The sequence below is a fragment of the Suillus discolor genome (genome assembly GCF_016758755.1).
Source record: "Suillus discolor strain FC423 chromosome Unknown F5147scaffold_44, whole genome shotgun sequence".
Classification (NCBI taxonomy): Eukaryota; Fungi; Basidiomycota; class Agaricomycetes; order Boletales; family Suillaceae; genus Suillus; species Suillus discolor.
The window spans coordinates 281,034-298,139 of NW_024541291.1; the positions used below are offsets into that span (position 1 = coordinate 281,034).

General features: G+C 47.9%; 9 protein-coding genes across 9 annotated transcripts; 4 read left to right on the top strand and 5 right to left on the bottom strand.

Annotated features, from left to right (window-relative positions):
- Window positions 1-140: 140 nt before the first annotated feature.
- F5147DRAFT_809208 (uncharacterized protein) lies at window positions 141-1,459 on the bottom strand (the record flags this gene model as incomplete). Its single annotated transcript, XM_041443410.1, has 2 exons — window positions 141-1,226; window positions 1,286-1,459. The coding sequence occupies 2 exons, from the start codon at window positions 1,457-1,459 to the stop codon at window positions 141-143; spliced, it is 1,260 nt and encodes a 419-aa protein (XP_041290556.1).
- Window positions 1,460-1,769: 310 nt separating this feature from the next.
- Window positions 1,770-2,517, bottom strand: F5147DRAFT_776006 (uncharacterized protein; the record flags this gene model as incomplete). The annotated part of the gene is made up of 2 exons (XM_041441804.1): window positions 1,770-2,125; window positions 2,178-2,517. 2 exons carry the CDS (start codon window positions 2,515-2,517, stop codon window positions 1,770-1,772), a joined length of 696 nt encoding a protein of 231 aa, XP_041290557.1.
- A 361-nt stretch (window positions 2,518-2,878) lies between these two features.
- Window positions 2,879-4,707, bottom strand: F5147DRAFT_580548 (uncharacterized protein; the record flags this gene model as incomplete). Its single annotated transcript, XM_041431554.1, has 3 exons — window positions 2,879-4,030; window positions 4,084-4,374; window positions 4,441-4,707. The coding sequence occupies 3 exons, from the start codon at window positions 4,705-4,707 to the stop codon at window positions 2,879-2,881; spliced, it is 1,710 nt and encodes a 569-aa protein (XP_041290558.1).
- Window positions 4,708-7,201: 2,494 nt separating this feature from the next.
- Window positions 7,202-10,807, top strand: F5147DRAFT_809212 (uncharacterized protein; the record flags this gene model as incomplete). The annotated part of the gene is made up of 9 exons (XM_041443411.1): window positions 7,202-7,620; window positions 7,668-7,840; window positions 7,891-8,061; window positions 8,114-8,138; window positions 8,199-8,819; window positions 8,878-9,115; window positions 9,165-9,245; window positions 9,302-9,425; window positions 9,480-10,807. The coding sequence occupies 9 exons, from the start codon at window positions 7,202-7,204 to the stop codon at window positions 10,805-10,807; spliced, it is 3,180 nt and encodes a 1,059-aa protein (XP_041290559.1).
- Window positions 10,808-11,389: 582 nt separating this feature from the next.
- F5147DRAFT_706168 (uncharacterized protein) lies at window positions 11,390-12,247 on the top strand. Its single transcript, XM_041437972.1, has 5 exons — window positions 11,390-11,517; window positions 11,591-11,780; window positions 11,819-11,820; window positions 11,873-12,069; window positions 12,132-12,247. The coding sequence occupies exons 2-4, from the start codon at window positions 11,670-11,672 to the stop codon at window positions 12,054-12,056; spliced, it is 297 nt and encodes a 98-aa protein (XP_041290560.1). The 5' UTR covers window positions 11,390-11,517; window positions 11,591-11,669; the 3' UTR covers window positions 12,057-12,069; window positions 12,132-12,247.
- F5147DRAFT_706173 (uncharacterized protein) lies at window positions 12,136-12,920 on the top strand. The gene is made up of 3 exons (XM_041437973.1): window positions 12,136-12,311; window positions 12,365-12,458; window positions 12,547-12,920. Exons 1-3 carry the CDS (start codon window positions 12,147-12,149, stop codon window positions 12,717-12,719), a joined length of 432 nt encoding a protein of 143 aa, XP_041290561.1. The 5' UTR covers window positions 12,136-12,146; the 3' UTR covers window positions 12,720-12,920.
- Window positions 12,770-13,641, bottom strand: F5147DRAFT_281202 (uncharacterized protein). Its single transcript, XM_041429015.1, has 4 exons — window positions 13,387-13,641; window positions 13,205-13,316; window positions 12,954-13,146; window positions 12,770-12,902 (listed from the first exon to the last, which is right to left on the bottom strand). The coding sequence occupies exons 1-4, from the start codon at window positions 13,530-13,532 to the stop codon at window positions 12,883-12,885; spliced, it is 471 nt and encodes a 156-aa protein (XP_041290562.1). The 5' UTR covers window positions 13,533-13,641; the 3' UTR covers window positions 12,770-12,882.
- Window positions 13,642-14,385: 744 nt separating this feature from the next.
- F5147DRAFT_580403 (ribosomal protein L34Ae) lies at window positions 14,386-14,858 on the top strand (the record flags this gene model as incomplete). The annotated part of the gene is made up of 3 exons (XM_041431541.1): window positions 14,386-14,544; window positions 14,617-14,720; window positions 14,774-14,858. 3 exons carry the CDS (start codon window positions 14,386-14,388, stop codon window positions 14,856-14,858), a joined length of 348 nt encoding a protein of 115 aa, XP_041290563.1.
- A 147-nt stretch (window positions 14,859-15,005) lies between these two features.
- Window positions 15,006-17,052, bottom strand: F5147DRAFT_281372 (uncharacterized protein). The gene is made up of 11 exons (XM_041429016.1): window positions 16,560-17,052; window positions 16,429-16,497; window positions 16,339-16,372; window positions 16,275-16,278; window positions 16,191-16,227; window positions 16,034-16,131; window positions 15,867-15,971; window positions 15,763-15,816; window positions 15,655-15,712; window positions 15,544-15,606; window positions 15,006-15,494 (listed from the first exon to the last, which is right to left on the bottom strand). The coding sequence occupies exons 1-11, from the start codon at window positions 16,783-16,785 to the stop codon at window positions 15,154-15,156; spliced, it is 1,089 nt and encodes a 362-aa protein (XP_041290564.1). The 5' UTR covers window positions 16,786-17,052; the 3' UTR covers window positions 15,006-15,153.
- Between the last annotated feature and the right edge of the window lie 54 nt (window positions 17,053-17,106).

Sequence of the window (17,106 nt, forward strand, 5' to 3'; positions counted from 1 at the left end):
ATCTCGACGAGCGCCGTCTTACTGAGATCGCCGGAGGAATCCTTGACGTTCCGTCAAGGCCAGACCACGCTCAGCTTCAGTAGACTCACTCGAGTCGTCGCTGAGAAGACCTATCCTAGTTCGCACACGCCGACCGACGGTCAGCGTAACAGTTCGTGCATTTTTTTTGACTCCTCCACCCAACAATCTTTCAGAGCATACTCCGTTCCTTCCTTGTTTCTAACACGATAACAGACCATTCCCCTACAGAAAAACCCATGGCTCTTCCACAGCACAGCCATGATCGAATAGACATTGCTATTGTTGTCTTCCACCCAGCCTATCGCCCCATCTGCAAGATCGACATGGGTGCCATTGCACGCAGCGTGACACATGTGAATAGTGGGATCAAGACCCAGGTGGCGGCTATCCGGAAGTGTGAGGGCAGCTAACGCATCGCAGAGGCATATAGAGCCGGGAGACTTGTGAATGTTGAAAGGAAGGGATATGATGACGCCAGAGCGGTCGAAATAATGTGCGCGGAGCATATTCACGCAGATTGAGTAGGCAAGTACGAATCGACGCCATGGTTGTTCTCGCATGATTAAATATGCTTTAATTGCTGACCCCCAATACACTGCTAAACCTCTATTCTTGGAAAGATCAGAAGAGGTGTGCTCCACAAAGGCCAGGACATTCGCCCACGACTTCTTTTCCTTCAGGAGTGTGAAGTCGAACAGGGATAAATCAGGCTTCTGGGCGTTGAAAGAGTCTGGAATAGCAGTGGTAGAAAACTCTGCAGTCCAGTACCAGGCCCCCATCGCAAATGTGTAGGGGATGTTGTCCTTCAGTGAGTTGCGCAAGTGGTACTGTATGGTATAAAAGAGCCGCTGAAGGTCTGTCTCGGTAGTGTGCACCACCCGTCGTCGTCTTTTCTTCGATCCAGCTTGAAAGTCTTGGCCATCCCAACTCCCTTTGAGTAGTTCATCTTTTCCAAGGATCGCGGACCCGAGTGAACCCTCATAATTGAGCTTTGAGCCACTGCCATTATCTGTATCGTCATCGTCGTCCTCTATGTCCTCATCAATCTCTGTGGCCGAGCCTTCATCATCCTCCAGTCCGTCGGTCTCTGAGTCAGACTCTTCAGTCCGCTTGACTTGTTTTCTGTGGTTGAATTTCCATCCCTTGCTAGAGTATGCAGATGGTCCTGCAAGCCTATCATACTTGATCAATCCAAGGCTTTCTACCTCAATATTGGTTCGAGGAATGATTTGGTTGAAAATGGAGTTCTTGAACTGCAATTAACTGCATTGCCGACACCCTCGTGAATAACATGGGATTGCAGCTCACGCTTGAGGAGGGGTTTGACGATGTCCAAGGTACGTGGCAATTCACCAACAGGGATGCCGATAGAGCTGATTCTACTGCAAAGAAGCCGGTCGATGTCGACAAGGGATGAGACTGTAGTGTTGGACAGCATTTTTTCGTTGAGTAGTCAATTTGAGCTAACATTGGCGACGTGGCGTGCATTGGCCTCAATGCGGCGTTTGTTGCTTGGTGTTGATTCTCCCTTATCACAGTTCACCAGGTTCACCATCCAGGTAGGCCCATCAGCAAGCTGCTACAGATCTCACAGCACGCACAGATCTCACAGCGCGCACAGATCTGCACAAATGTGCACAGATATCACAAGCATCACAGATCTCACAGCACGCACAGATCTGCACAAATGTGCACAGATATCACAAGTGTCACAGAATAGCACTGGTAAACATCGAAACGATAGACATCTATCCTTGTGAAGCGTAGTAAAGAGTATCATAGATCTGCTTATCAAAATACTTGTTCAAAAAAAAAGATGAAGAATAATGTGATGAAGTTGCTTTCATCAACCGCGCATCCGCTACTGCCCCAAATTGAGGAATGAGGTTGATGAATGAACGAACTTGCCGAAGGGGAACTATATCACCCACTGGAGAACTATTGGCATGCTTAGCACGTTTCACAACGTGCATTCCAGTTACAGGGTCAACCGCGCCAATCTTCATGTTATGGACATAACACAGGTACTGATCTTGCCATCCAATACGAGAACCTCGTCGAGGCATCGGGCGCATGATGAGCTGCAATTCGCAGATGGTGTGTCCTGAGGGGGTCAATATATATAGGCCAAATTGATGAGTAGAAAAGGTGCTCACCTTTTAACCCGGACTGGGGCCATTCATACTGTCCATCAATATTCACAAGGACAGCATCCCTTCGGCCTTTCAACCACTCGGGGGATGAAGGAGAGGCGTGCAAGGTTTGGGCCGGTAAGGCAACACTCAAATCATGGTATGAAACCTGTTGTAAGCGAACAGTGTGCCATACTTGGACTCGATCAAAGGGAAGGATTGGAGGATGGTCAATAAGTGATCTTCTTGGAACCGCAACTCCATGGATCATGTTTCCGTTCCTCATATCACATTGCAAGAAGGCCGAAAGAGCGTGGCGGAGGTCCAGTATGTTGAAATTGTCAGAGACATCATCAAGTTTCATCCCGGTGCGGGTTAGATTGTAGTTCAGGTGAATGGCAACATTACTGGTGGTAAATGCTCGAGGCGGGCCGGCCTGGGTAAGTGCTAGCTTGACGCGACAGAGTAATTATATCCTTGGCCTTGTTGAAATAGTTAGTAGTAACGCATGTACAATTGAGCTCCTCTAGGAGTGCAGTTCGTGGATCAGTTGGTTCTTCTTCATCACACACAGTACCCTCTTCCTCGCCCCCCTCATCCTCAGCTTCGGTACCAGGATCAACAACATGACTCTTTAACGTTGTGGCAATTTCAAAGCGCCGTAGCTTCTCCAATCGATCCAAGTGACGACAGATTTGCAGATCATAATCGTTATTGTTGGTATGTCACGTGGGGTCCTTGATTTCGGATATGTGAGCGTGTTCGGTGGCATCCGCAGACCATTGGATGAGAGCACCGACTTTACGCGTACTAGCAGTAATGCTCTGCATCAGCTCCAGCTTAGGTATGAACCAATTGTCGATTGGTTTCTTAGTACCCATCCGTGCACCCAATGACATGATGACATCTTTGTTTTGATGAAATATCAAGAGCGATTGGTCGATAGATGTCAATAAATTATCATCAGGGGAAGGGGATTGCGCCATGTATCGGACATCCATAAGGGCACAGATCGCGGTTACAAAACGACGAGGGGCTGTACCAGCGATCAAACCAATGATGTAGCGCTGAACATCACGGTGAACTCTCCCTGTGACTTGCTTGAGCTTTGAGATTCCACAAGAGAAGTGGCGGTAGCCTGTGATTGGCTGCAAAATCGAGAATCTAAAATCAAGTTCCAGTGCTCCAACAGCTACAAGACACCAGTGAAGGTCATGATCCCAAAATTCCTTATGCCAGTGGTGCAGAGATTCCGGTGTCAGAAAGACTGAGGGATCAGCATACGGCCAGTACATCCAGAAAGGTGCGTGAACACCGTTTAGCTGGTATTCAGCACACACTTCAAAAAAAGCTTCGAGGTTATTGGGGTCGGCCTTGATGTTCGCAAGCTGTTCAAGTGTGACGGAGCGCGTGCGTTCAGGATGACGAAAATCATCCCCAAACTCAAGATATGACGCCATGGTGAATGGGGAAGTTTTGCCATGCACACACGCAAGCATACATGCCTCGGGGGTGTCGACAATGTAGGCTGCAAGAGGCATATAACAATGACGAACGTTGCTCACCGGATCTGACATCATGATCCTGATCTCGGCTGCTATCATCAATGGTTTCAAGACAATGACAAGACACTCGTGTATGAGGCGATCTTCAAGCACGCCCCACATCCGTTGATTGGGGTGCAAATACTGTGGGATAGGGAGGAGAGCTGTAAGTAGGAATGCCCTAGACGAGAGTTTGGTGTGAGTGCGCATGCGGATATTCGCAAGGCCTAGAAGAAGTGGATGAGCGACCCTGGCACCAGTCATAGTGGTGATGTTTGTTTTGTCGGAAGATAGTACAGTCCCAAGGATTGTAGCGCCTCTAGGTAGTTGGTTCTGCAGAGCCTATGATGAGATGATGCGAATTTTAGAGACTCAGATGCACGTACCTGGATATCCCAAGCAAAATCACCCGTCAGCCACTCCGAATATACGCGCAGAACCCGCGCTGCAGTAGTGTACACGCGATGAGGGACAAAGTCGAGCTTGTCATGGAAGAGGGGGTTGCTGAACAGACTCTCTAAGCATTCAACAGGATCCCTCCAGAATAGTCGGATCGGGTGTTTCGTGCTATGGGGCGAGGTAATGGGTTGACATTTCCAGCTCGGTCCCTTGGGGAGCATCTCGGCACGGCTTCGTAATTCTTTAGCGTTGTTGAAAGATAGTTTTAGTTCGCGAATCTGCAAGGGTAATCATCAATAAGAGGGCGAGGAGAAGGACAAGTGCGAGCGCAAAAGATTACATACCATCAAGAGTGCCAAAAATTCATTGATTGCCGCCATACTGAGGGAGGACTGAAGAAGAAAATCGGCAACTTCCCACTCATTCCTCAATGCAAAAGGATAAAAAAGATTATCTTTCCTGCAGTCCACATACTCATCAGCGTTGAATAGGTCCAAGAAGGTTGTGCCGTCCCGAGAGTAACAAGTCCCTGCGCCCTTGTACCATTCCTCTGCACTTGATGATTCCTCTCCCACTGTGTCGAAGTGGTCTCCCCCAATGTCAAAATCCATTCCATCTCCAGGATCAGGATATGAAACCCTGTCACAGTGGTCATCTGAAGGAAACTGAGAAGAGAGAGAATCAAGGGATCGCCGACGTGGTTCGACCAACTCTGTGAACTGCGAAATGTCAACCATATCGCGAATAGAGCTATGGCATGAGGTTTGGGGCTGGCTAAGGTGGCAAGTCACACTGGACTCCTTCGTGAATATTTTGCTGCATTTTGGACATGATGGTATTGACATAAGGTATGCGAGATTCACACGCCTCCAACTTAACATTCATCATCATATGGAGCCTCTAGCCCTATCTCCTTCTCGTTATTCTACACCCTCTCGCCATTCCAGAAACTCTTCTTGTTCAAGTTCTCGCCATTCTACACCTTCTTCTCGATCATTGCGCTCATTATATTCCAACTTGAATCATTTTCCAAGTCATCACTACTACAATACAGCACTAGCACACTGCTGCACCTGTCCTCACAATCAACGACCTCCGAACCATTCACCATCTCGATTGGCATGCTTAATAAAAGAGGAGGACGGCTTTACAGGAGGAGTGCAGCTTGTGAGTTATTCTGTGCTCTAATTTCCTCTGCACTTTCTTATCTGCCGTTGTCAGGAGTTTGATTGTGCCTCATTCTACCAAGCCGACAAAGAGGACGACCACTCCGACCTGGCCCTCGAGGCAGCTAAATCAAGACGCAAAGTGTGCCAGGCTCAAAAAGCCCTGGCGGATTGCACCCTAGAGCATCATATGGTACTTGTGGACCTCTACCGCCGTCACGTTGAAGCTGCAAATATGCATCTATTAACGGCCAACCTCAACGTAGGGCGTATGCATATAGAGAGGAAAAAAAGTGGTATTTCAACATTTGTGGGTTCAAGTCCTCGACGTGGTACAGCCTGAGTGCGCTGTAAGTTAGGTTCGGCCATACATCTTATTGTTAACGAATATTGATACATACTTCACATGTGATATAACCAGTAGTACTTGATTTATGCACTACATACTAGTATATACTGTTCTGATTTACTCCTCCTGCACACTATTGTTTCAATGTTTACCAGCACTACTGTATAGCTACGCACTTAAGTTCGACCTGATATGGGTGTGACCAAATGAACATTAGGTTTGAAAGTTCGAAGGGGTGTGTGACATGTGACATGCTGCACATAGGTTTGTTGTGTGAGACGACCGACTGGGCTGGGAGTCTCATTAGGCAGATGTATTCCTTTCTTTGTATGAGCGTAGAGATGCCCGCGCTCAACCTGGAGACTCCATCACTAGCGCTCACCCCTCGGAGCTTCGTTTGCAAGTTCAATTCCGTTTGGCATGAATTATCAATCCCTGATGGCTACAGCGCTGATGGATTGGGTAATCTGCTGGTGGACAATGAGTCGGAGAGCTATGAACGAGCACCAGATGATACAGAGCCTGAATTTACAGCCATGACCACTGACAGTTCGAAGGAGGTTGATGTTGAGGGTCGCGGCAAGCGCAGACGCATTGCAAATACTCAGTATAAGGACTTTTGGCAGCACTAGGACTTTTTTCGTGTTTTTACTGCATGTTTTCGTGTTTTTACCGCATGTCACAACTTAAGTTCGATGACCTCAATTTGAGTGTGACTGTCACACGAAATAGGTTCGGTTCGCTCGCCCTGTGATGGTGTGACGAACTTAAGTGCGTAGCTATACAGTATTCTTGTGACGCTTGTGATGTCTGTGATGTCTGTGAGACCTTGTGTGGATCTGTGTGCGCTTGTGACTCGTGTGAAATCTGTCGCCAAATTAGTAGTTTGCTGATGAATCTAAGTTTATTCAAACTACAATCGACTCTATCGTGTGACACTTCCTAAGTGTAACAGTCGATTACCACGGTAACCAGCGGGGAATCTGATGTAACTAGTTCGCCGGAACGGCTCAGCTTGCTGTCTTGTTACGACGTAGCCGCGACAGAATGGATTGAGCGTGCGTGTTGATGAAGCCCTTCCAGACTGGTCCCTTGTATTCACTAAAAGGATCCACAGGTTCTTCGAATTCGTGTCTTCACATCAGTTCTTATCGACTATCGATGGATCGCTGCATTGCCGGGCCTAGGCTGACCATCCTTTCTTCTATATCATGGTTGCAAATTGACTGACCCTTGATATATAAATAGATCCAGAGTCATGGTTCTGCTAGGGCTCAGGGTTACGTTTTCCACTATCCAAGACTAATGGATTTTCCAGCAGTCTGGCCGTTCTTCAGCTCGTTTAACCGATAACTCAAGCTTCAACTACTTTGTTGCTTCTGTCCACGGACCTTGTTAGCCTCATGTTGATAATCATCTATGATCACCGAGATCATCTAGTACCTCGTGCCAGTGTGCTTCATATCAGCTCTTATCGATCATTAGCGACGGGTCACTACAAGGTCTCAGTGTTGCAAATGGACTATTGGGCACCTTCCCTTGATTTAAATAGAGCCACGGTGCTGCTAGGTTTCATTTCGCACTGTCGAGATGGATCCCATCACCAGCAGTATCACCATTCTACAGCTTGTTCAAACGATAGCACAAGCTTCAGCTCTTTTGTTAGGATATGTTGCTTCCGCCCGCAAAGCCGACTCGTCCTGCCGGGGCCTACTTAATGAGCTCAGTTCAATTAACGGAGTTCTGACCACGGTTATGGACATTGAGAAAGTTCACTCTCTTCCAGACAATCTCCGTTCTGCGCTTTCAAATCTCATGGCCATCAACGGACCAGTCACAAAATTACAGATGGAACTGAAGAAAATTCTGCCAAACAAACAGGAAATGTGGCAAATGAAGACGATGACCAAATGCACGTGGCCGTTCAAGGAAAAGGAAGCAGGAACAATTCTCAATAAATTGAAAGGATATTGCGTCGAGATTACAAATATTCTAGCAATCGATACATGGTGAGCTGACTCGCCTGTGATGATTACTCATGCTAATGTAACATAAGGATCACACTCTCCGAAGTTAATCGAACCATTAAGAAAGTCGATCTAGGAGTACAGGAAGTGGATCGAAAAGTTCAGGAAGTGGGTCGAGGTATGAAGAAAGTTGAACTAGGAGTCCAGGAAGTGGATCGAAAAGTTCAGGAATCAAAAGTGGCTCAAGAAGCACAGAAGAAAGGTGAGACGATTGGTGCCACTTACCTCCTCACCTTGTTGAAACATATGTAGCCGAGGAACGTGAAGCGTTCTTACAATGGATGGACCCTGTTTCTTGTACCGAAAAGCACCGTGCCTCCCATCGCCAGCGCAACGCTGGGACCGGTCGGTGGATTTTTCATGCCGAGCAGTATGTGGCCTGGAATGCATCCGATTCCGCATTTCTATGGCTGAATGGCCAGCGTGAGTATTATTGCGTTCGTCATTAATTGCAGGTTGCTGACGTTCGAAACAGCGGGGAGTGGAAAGACTATACTTGCGTAAGTTTGACCACGTCTGGAGAGTTTCTGGAGGGCCTTAATCGACTTCTGAACATTTAGTTCCGCTGTTATCGACGAAATTCAGGGCGGTGGGCCGGCCGACCCACAAACCCTTGGTTATTTCTATTGCGATTTCCGAGATGACCAAACGACAAACGCAGCTGCGGTATTGCGATCTTTGGTTGTTCGGCTCCTCCGGCAATCTACAGGCGACTGGATCACCAAGACACACAAGCCAGAGCAGGAAGATTCCAATGCAAAAGTGGATTTCGTCTTCCTAAACGAGCTAGGACAACAACAACGTAACGGAGAGCGTTGTCCCACAGATCTGACATTTCTGCGACAGCTGCTTGTTGAAGCATCCAGGCTAGTTTACCGACCGGTCCTCGTGATCGACGCCTTGGATGAATGCAAGGATTACAGTGATCTAGTGGATCACCTCGTAGACCTTGCTGGCAATACTCAACTACGACTTTTCGTCACTGGTAGAAGCGAACTAGACATACAAAAAGCCTTCCATGATCTCCCCACCATATTGCTGAAAGACAGTGCAGAATGGATGAAAGCAGATATATGCGCGCACATTACTGAGCAGCTGAAGACTCAAAAGCGCCTGTCACGCCTACCGGAGACGCTTAGAAATTTGATTTCGGAGAAACTCTTAGAAAAGGCCGAGGGCATGTAAGTAAAACAACTTTCATCGCTCCTCGGAAATTCATGATAGCATGGTCACATGCAGGTTTCGGTGGGTTCAGTGTCAACTAGACGAAATTCGACGTTGCGCAAGAGAAATTGATATTAAGGATGCCCTCAACAATCTTCCGGCTGGGCTAAATGAAACATATGATAGGATTGTTTGCGGCATCCAACAAAAAGGGCGAGGTTACGACCAAATTGCCTACAATTGTTTGCTTTGGCTCGCTGGCGCACTCACCCCATTGACGCTTGGCCAGCTCGACGAAGCTATGATGATCAATGTCAAGCAATCAATTCTTGATCCGGATCTCCGCGCTAGTGATCCTATAGATAATCGTGGTCGCATGCGGAAGCCTTGTGACCTACGACGAGACTACTGGCGTCGTTGCTCTATCCCATTATAGCGTCAAAGTATGATATATTGACCCTCTTGATGGCACTCGGCAGCTGATGCGCTACGAAACTAGGAATACTTAATCAGTCCGCACCCTAATAACATCCTGAAATCAACCTCAGACACGCATGCACGAATCTTCGAGCTTTTGATCACGTATGTGTCATGTGACTCCGTGCCTGTGATATGCGCAAAAGGTACGATACAGTGTACCGCATTTAAGGGCTATGAAACTGAAGGTGTTTGTATAGCTACGAGTTGTACTACAGGTTCTGCTTCTGCTGTCAGTAACGAAGAAAATCATCCATTGCTGAGCTATGCAGTTAAAGCATTGATGCACCTTTATCATGTTTCGGACAAGGATTCTCGCGTTGTAGCTGCCCTGCTGCGGCTACACAACACACAGAAACAATTCCTGCTTGAAAGTCTAGTTCAGTCATCAACAAACGGTGGAGAGTCGAGTGTCACTTCCCCCTCACTTCTATTCACCCTTCTTCAGTTGGAAAACCCATGGATGGTGGAACCCCTAGTCAAGAAGCAACCCGATATCCTGAGCGTGGATGTCGCCCGTGGTTTTGGTTCTCCCTTGATTTTTACCATAGCCTCGAACCCTGCATTTCTCAGTGTTCTCTTGAAGCTGGACATCCACCTAAACAAGTCTTCTTCCATTAAAACCAATTTGTATCGTCGGCGGGATCTTCCTTCAGGTTCCTATACTCCAATTTCGTGGGCAGCCGCGATTGGAAGTGAAGTGGCTGTCGAACTCTTACTGTCACGAACAGAGGTCACCCTACCAGCCAACATTCTGCACACAGCCATTCTGTCCGACCAACGGTCTGCAGAAATCATTCTCAAACTGTGTCAACGCGGCGCGGATGTCACTTTCCCTGTCAATGGCTCCACCCTTCTCCATGCTTTACTTTCCAAATTAGTTCCCAACCGTCAGTCCAGCAGTGATACAAGCCGATGGCTACCAGTCGTAAAAGAGCTCGTCGGTGATCTTTCTGTACCTGACTGGACCGCCAGAACAGCACTCCACATTGCTCTCGACAATCATCTGAGCGATGTTGTCATATATCTCCTTGAGAAAAATGCACGGCTGACAGCAACAGCAACTCTCTCTCTCCATCTGAATATTTGGAGCTGGGCTCAAGGCGAATGGTGGTTTGCTAAGGTTCAAGCAGCGGCTCTCGCTGCTGATCAACCGAGCACCAGAATTTTGGGGAAGATTGTCCATGATACAAAGCAATCGCAACTCGTCGAATTTCAAGGTGCAGCCATTGCCAATCACAAAAACCTCAATCCCATCTGTGCTGTTGTTATTTCTGTTATTTCGAGTGGGGCTGTTGAAATACCCCAGTGGGTTACCAGTGTGGAGGCTGACCTTTCATGCGGTGGATTCGCGCAACTCGGGTTCTGCTTGCCATTGCCACACAGCAGTCAGTGTGTCTTTAGCCGCCTGTTGGACTATCATCAGGGAGACGCAGTCGCCAGCACTCTACGACTGTTAACTCAGGAAAAAGACTTGACTGGCGATTCCCTCTTTCTTCGGATGCAGAAGATTCCGACCGACACGTAGTTATTTCATGCGGATGAGGATGAGGATGTTTGAGGAGCAGAAGAGTCGAAATAATTTTGAGTATGCACTTGATGTCTACCGAGGTCCTTTAAATTAGTTTTGCATATCGTGTGCGGCCGTACACTACTATACTCTACAGGTGCCAGTGTTCAAACGTTCACATATAAATGTTTTACGACTCGGAGAATCACAGCCGAATCAACAATGAGAGAATAAACGCCATGCAGATAATACTGAAGAGTACTACACCACTATGAAAAAACAAATCAGCATGAGAACGCCGGCGAGGATAGTGACTACCATTATCGTCACTATCTTTACCGACATTGCCCTGAAGTCAAGAAACTATAGCAATGCAGTCTGGATGCTGCTATTTCCTGTGAGAATCGCAAGATAAATAGTCATGACAATAATGTAATGCTTTGATTTTGGTATGTAAGAAGAACGCACGGTCAGCAGAAGTAGAGCTGATCACGGTGAAATTGACGGTCCAGCACAGGCTTACCCAAGCGAGCACCGCCACCACGGCACGTGAACCGCGACGTCGAAAAAGACGCGACCCCAGACAGCAACATTTCGAACCGCAGATAGGCTCGGAAAACGCGTGGGAGGGCACCGTACGGGCTATGGACGCCATAGGCAGCGAAAATCGACGTTTTTGAGCTGCGAGAGAGCTCTGGATGGCTGCTGGATGGGGTGGAGGGTCCTGGGTGAGCACAATGCAAACCACCTGTGGGAGAATGCCGAGACGCTAACCGAGAGACTGCAAATTTCGCACATTAGGACCGTCAATTTTTCGTTTACACCCAGCTTCGGTCTTGGTGGCGATGCGTCCTTCCCTCCCGCCAAAAAAACGCACTGCATGCTGATGTGCTGCAGATTGACGGTCCTCGGATTTACAGTCCCGGCTGGCTGCTATACCATACATGGTACTGCCACCGCTTATGTATGCACACATACGCTACTAGTACTAGTGAGTACCTCCTCTTCTCGTTCGACTCCCGTCTCCTCCACGCATAGCGGCTGTGCTTGTCAGCCTACTGATCTCAAATTATACTTCCAGCGTCCTCATCGTCATGGGCATCAACGACCTGTGGGAGGCACATTCCCACTGTTCACTCGGCAGGTGCTGAAACTCACCCCATCATTTGTCAGGTGCTCGAGCCTGCTGCAACGACGGTGCCCCTCATCTCTCTCGCCATCCGGGGCCGATATGAGGGACCTGCCCCTCACTTGCCTTATATTGTAGGCGTGGATGTAAGGTTTGTGTTCGCTCGCTGTGTTCGATGGCAAACATTCTCACATTCTCATTTCTTGATTCTAGTGCGTGGTTCGAACAATGCCAGCAGGGCAGGTGGCACCGTGCACATGCTCAGACAGGCCAGAATCCCGCCCTTCGAACATTTTTGAAATCAAATGGGGCCACAGAGTGTCTACCAATGACCATTGGATGGTCAAGCCCACCCAGCGCCTACTGAATGCATTCAACGTGCAGTGGATCATGGTGAGTTTTTTCTTTTTTTTTCGTTGTCATCTATATCAATCCTGGCTATCCAGACTGCCAGAGAAGCTGAGACACAGCTGGCACTGATGAATGGTGCCGGTATTATTGATGCTGTCATGACAGATGACAGTGACTCATTTGTTTTTGGTGCTTAGACTGTCCTGCGCAAGTAAGATCTCTCATGTTCTCTTTCGCATGCCCTGCTGACTCTTTTTAAGCTTGACATTTTCAATAGATTCGACTGTCAAATTGTATACAACGAGTGCCATTCAAGAGCACTCAGGAGCACGTTTCTTTATCATATCCCCCTGGACTCGTCACTTACTACATATCCCATCCATGCAGCGGCACACCATCAAATTTGCACTGTCTACCACTATATCCCTACCTAGCTGTTTCTACAGGTAACTTCAATCTCGCTCGGGCATTTGTCCAATAGTTTATGATTATAAACCATACATTCTCTTCTAATCTATCACTGTACACACAAGTATGCACTACATAATCTAATTGTCTTGTCTCCAACCCATGAACAGAGCGCTCAAGAGCTTCTCCAGTGCACCTGTAACCATTAACAGAGCACATCGGTACCTGGTGCAGGGATTTGGTGAGTCTCGGGGGCCGGACAGAGACGGCACATACCTATAATCATGAACGGAGCGCTCATGAGCTTCTCCAGCGCACCTGTAACCATTAACAGAGCATGTTGGTACCTGGTGCAGGGATTTGGTGAGTCTCGAGGGCTGGACAGAGACGGCACGTACCTATAATCATGAACGGAGCGCTCATGAGCTTCTCCAGCGCACCTGTAACTATGAACGGAGCATGTTGGTACCTGGTGCAGGGATTTGGTGAGTCTCGAGGGCCAGGCAAAGATGGCACATACCTATCACCATCAATGGAGCACTCATGAGCTTCTCCAGCGCACCTGAAACTGGCAGCACATTTAGGAACCTATGAATAGGAACCAGGAGATCCGTGGCCTCGACATAGCGCGCTGCATACCTGAATGCACAATCAGACGATGAAGAAAAGGTGAGCATACCTTCGAGAACTTCATACTAACAACACTCACCTCACTGATATACACCACCAGCGAGACCCATCGTCTGGCCAACGGGTCTTGGATGCCGATTGTGCTGATTGTCGGTGGTCCAGGTCCAGGTGGAGCGCGATTGGCAATCGAGCCAAGGAAGGAAGCGAGCGCTGTGGCTGAGTCATCGTCACGTGACAAGTTTGCAGTCTCAAGCGAGGACTGCAAACGCCACCGGTGGGACCGTCAATTTTTCACACGAAGTCTGAAGATAAACCACATATTGTATCGTCTTTGGGAGCATTTGAAGAATACGGATGACAAGCGCCGTAAGCAAACTCCGTACAGAGCCAACCTTCAGGAAGTGGTCAGGTATATCATCATACACGCTGCTTTATACGGTGTATCATGTGGAATGAATCCTTGGTCCTGAAAAGTGTGCACAGCCTGAGTACTGAATATCAATGTGCATAGCGCGCGCAATGACTCTGACAACATGAGGATACAAACCAATACTAAATTATCGACACACTGAAGTATCTCGTAATGGCCTACCTACACGCTACCAGTCCGACAGTTCTGGCATGATGAGACTTGAGCGTCGACTCCGAACCAGTCCGAGTTAGCATTAGCCCAAAGCGTGTATTTCACTGAGTAGTGGGAGATAGCGTCCAGACTTCTCGAGCTTTGCAGGCAGTTTAACGACTAGTGACAGGTACAGCTCGACGAATCGTTCAGCACTCCGCCACTATTCGAAACATGAAACGCATCGCCGAGTGGATGACTGAGAGTCTAAACAACACACCAGCCGGACATTGCCGAAGTACTGTATATTACCAATCAGCCACAACCCTCCGTTGCGACTGGTGTATTGAGCGGCCCAAACGACCTCAAGACCTCTCTTCAAGGTACGTCTCATCGTTATCTAACCAGCTAATACTAACAAAGGCTCTGCACAGGCTCAAATAATGTGAGTCCACGAAGAAGGAGACAACAGAGCCTTGACAGAATTCACTAACGAACGCATCAACAGCTCCCCAAATGGCTCAACGCGTCACACTCCGAAAACGCCAACCCTACAACACCACCTCAAGCCGCAGACGCATCGTAAAGACCCCAGGTGGAAAACTCGTGTACCACCATATCAAGAAACTTGCTACTCAGCCGAAATGCGGTGATTGCGGTATTGGTCTTCCTGGTGTACGTCTCTTTTGGCTAGGATGTTGGATGGAATCTGATCTTGATTTTGACTTTTTGTGCGTGTGGTTGTAGGTCCCTGCTCTCCGTCCCCGCCAATACGCAACGATTTCAAAGCGCCAAAAGACTGTGTGCAGGGCTTATGGTGGTTCGCGATGCGGAGACTGTGTCAAGTCGCGGTGCGTCTCTTCATTACTTCGTGTCTCTCTTTATCTAAACTGTGCCCAAATAGCATTCTACGAGCATTCCTTGTAGAGGAGGCAAAGATAGTCAAGAAGGTCATCAAAAGCCAACAGAAGGCAGGAGGCCGCAAGTAAATAGCAATACTTTGGCCTTTTGGAGTGGTCGTTTTATGGCTATGGATCCTCATGCATTTTTCCATTTTGTTTATCGCATCCATGTACAACCTCCACCAAAATCCAGACCGAGGAGGTCAGTATGCAGTTCCTTGAATGCGCTGTGTCGTGCAAGAAGAGACATAGTCAAAGTCCCTCGAGTGGTATTACATAGGAAAGTTCATCGATACAGCATCATACAACACTGTAAGACATCGAAAAATGACCCACAAATAGATGCATAAATCCATCAAGCACCCCTCATATCCCTATATCCTTATCCTCGGTCCTCGGCAAAATGTAGCGGTCGGGGTACGCTAGGTCCTTCATAGTCTGCAAATGGGTCGTCGTCCTTTTTGTCATCCTTCTCATACGCATGTCCCAAATACTCTCCACCCGCGTAAGAGTAATCAGGTGGTTTGGCGTCGGAAGGTGGTGGTCCAAGCGGCGGAGCGTAGGCTGGTTGGTATTCGGGATCATAAGGTCGGTTGTAGTGTGGCGGGAAAAGGTCCATTCGCGCCTGGTTCGAGGGTGCCCTCAAGGCATTCGCAGGGCTCGTAGGGTCAACCACTTGACGGTAATAGGCAAATGCAGCGGATGTGAACAATAGGCAAAGAACTTGGAATTCGTCAGCTCCACTGCAGATTTAACAGGTGTCTATACACACCGATCTCGAATATAGTAGCCAAGATCTCAGTCCACGAATCATGGTTCCACTCGTCATTGCAATCTGCAGCAAGGTAAGATTCGAATGGAAGAGTCACACGTCAAAACTTACAAGACGTAGCCGAGGCCTGGTCCATCGGGCTTGGGTTAGAGCCCCATATTCCGAATGCCTGCTCACGAATAAGCCACGTATCACAACAAGCTGTACGAATATACCAACAGTATCCACTTCTCCATTCATTGAAACACTAATGCATTCATTTAGGAGTTCACCCTACCCATCGTCAGCCAAAACGTTTAAAATGAGAAGTCAAGTAAGCTCACCTTGTAGGTGAAATGAGTGATGCAACGCATAAAGCCGACGCCAACGACAAGAAGACCTGCGATAGCGCTCGAAAACGCATACATCCTAACCATCCAGGCACGTTGCTGCGAGGCCTGTATTAGTGCTAGGGACGACGTCATTGCATTGCACAGCAACTCCAACTCACAGTCAACAAGCTGTAAATGCCGAAGATTTCTATCGCGAGTGCAACGGAATAGATAACGCCTTGGACTATAGCCAATGGTGCTAGTTTAGGATAGGCACCTAAGGCACAAGGTTGGTGAGCTCGAATATGTATGTACCGAAACGAAGGGATGACCAACCATTTTGATCAACTTGTAGCTCTTTGAAAGATGCAATCTGCGGGCAAGCTTAGGGTATGAATCAAGAGGGAGCCAGTCACCTACCGTCCTAGAAAGAGGGTTATTTGCTTAATATTTGCCATGTTGACGACAAACTGACAAAACTTACCATGCTAAAGCCCATATGGTCCCCATTACCGCAACTTTATAACACCGACTATGAACATGGTAGAATGGATGAGACTGCACGACGACATACATGCAAGAACAACAGGACGCAGACTTCTGCCATAGACGCGGTTCACGAAGGTATAAGGCGGAGGCGCTCCTGCAAGGCTGTGTCATGAGTCTTCTGCACACACCTTGATTAGTTGCTGTCACAAAACGCACCTTGCGGAGGAACCCGTCTCGCGTTCATAATAATGTGATTGTATTTACTTAGAGAAATGGGTATGGTAACAGGTTTAGTAGAGGTACTGGAGGTGTGACGCTGCATGCAATTGTCCTGCCAGCCGCAGTCACCCATGGTTTCAAGCTCAGCTTGAACGAGTTGGCGCCTGAAACTTGCCTGAAACTGCCCTTGTTTCGCTGTGCGTGAGCTCCCACGACTATGCATATGATCGATTGATCTGTCTGGACCTGTGTCCTAGTACACCGCCAGGTCCTGTAGATGATTTATCACTTCAAGGTGGGCCTTTCGGGACGGACTCGAACAGGTAAACCCAAGACATCACATTGTGCAAGAACGCATGAGGCAGGAATTCCATCAGAAGCTTGATGGACAGGGAAGCGATGGGATGTGACAGGGTGATGGAGAAGCTCCGTATGGTTGAAGAAATCGACTACCGACCAACGAGTTTGTATCGTTTTCATTTCATGTTACTTAATTTTAGTAACTAATTACAGCGTCGTCCATAACCTGCAGAAGGTAATTCGT

What these genes read in the sequence shown, in the direction of transcription:
- F5147DRAFT_706168 (XM_041437972.1), top strand. Translation starts at nt 11,670, where the DNA reads ATGCTGATGTGCTGCAGATTGACGGTCCTCGGATTTACAGTCCCGGCT.
- F5147DRAFT_706173 (XM_041437973.1), top strand. Translation starts at nt 12,147, where the DNA reads ATGCCAGCAGGGCAGGTGGCACCGTGCACATGCTCAGACAGGCCAGAA. An exon ending in TCAACGTGCAGTGGATCATG is followed by an intron (nt 12,312 to 12,364) that starts GTGAGTTTTTTC and finishes CTGGCTATCCAG; the next exon opens with ACTGCCAGAGAAGCTGAGAC. An exon ending in CAGTGACTCATTTGTTTTTG is followed by an intron (nt 12,459 to 12,546) that starts GTGCTTAGACTG and finishes CATTTTCAATAG; the next exon opens with ATTCGACTGTCAAATTGTAT.
- F5147DRAFT_281202 (XM_041429015.1), bottom strand. Translation starts at nt 13,532, where the DNA reads ATGACTCAGCCACAGCGCTCGCTTCCTTCCTTGGCTCGATTGCCAATC. An exon ending in TGGTGGTGTATATCAGTGAG is followed by an intron (nt 13,317 to 13,386) that starts GTGAGTGTTGTT and finishes TTGTGCATTCAG; the next exon opens with GTATGCAGCGCGCTATGTCG. An exon ending in TCATGAGTGCTCCATTGATG is followed by an intron (nt 13,147 to 13,204) that starts GTGATAGGTATG and finishes TCCCTGCACCAG; the next exon opens with GTACCAACATGCTCCGTTCA.
- F5147DRAFT_281372 (XM_041429016.1), bottom strand. Translation starts at nt 16,785, where the DNA reads ATGCATAGTCGTGGGAGCTCACGCACAGCGAAACAAGGGCAGTTTCAG. An exon ending in GCGTCCTGTTGTTCTTGCAT is followed by an intron (nt 16,373 to 16,428) that starts GTATGTCGTCGT and finishes GGTGTTATAAAG; the next exon opens with TTGCGGTAATGGGGACCATA. An exon ending in TCACTCATTTCACCTACAAG is followed by an intron (nt 15,817 to 15,866) that starts GTGAGCTTACTT and finishes GACGATGGGTAG; the next exon opens with GGTGAACTCCTAAATGAATG.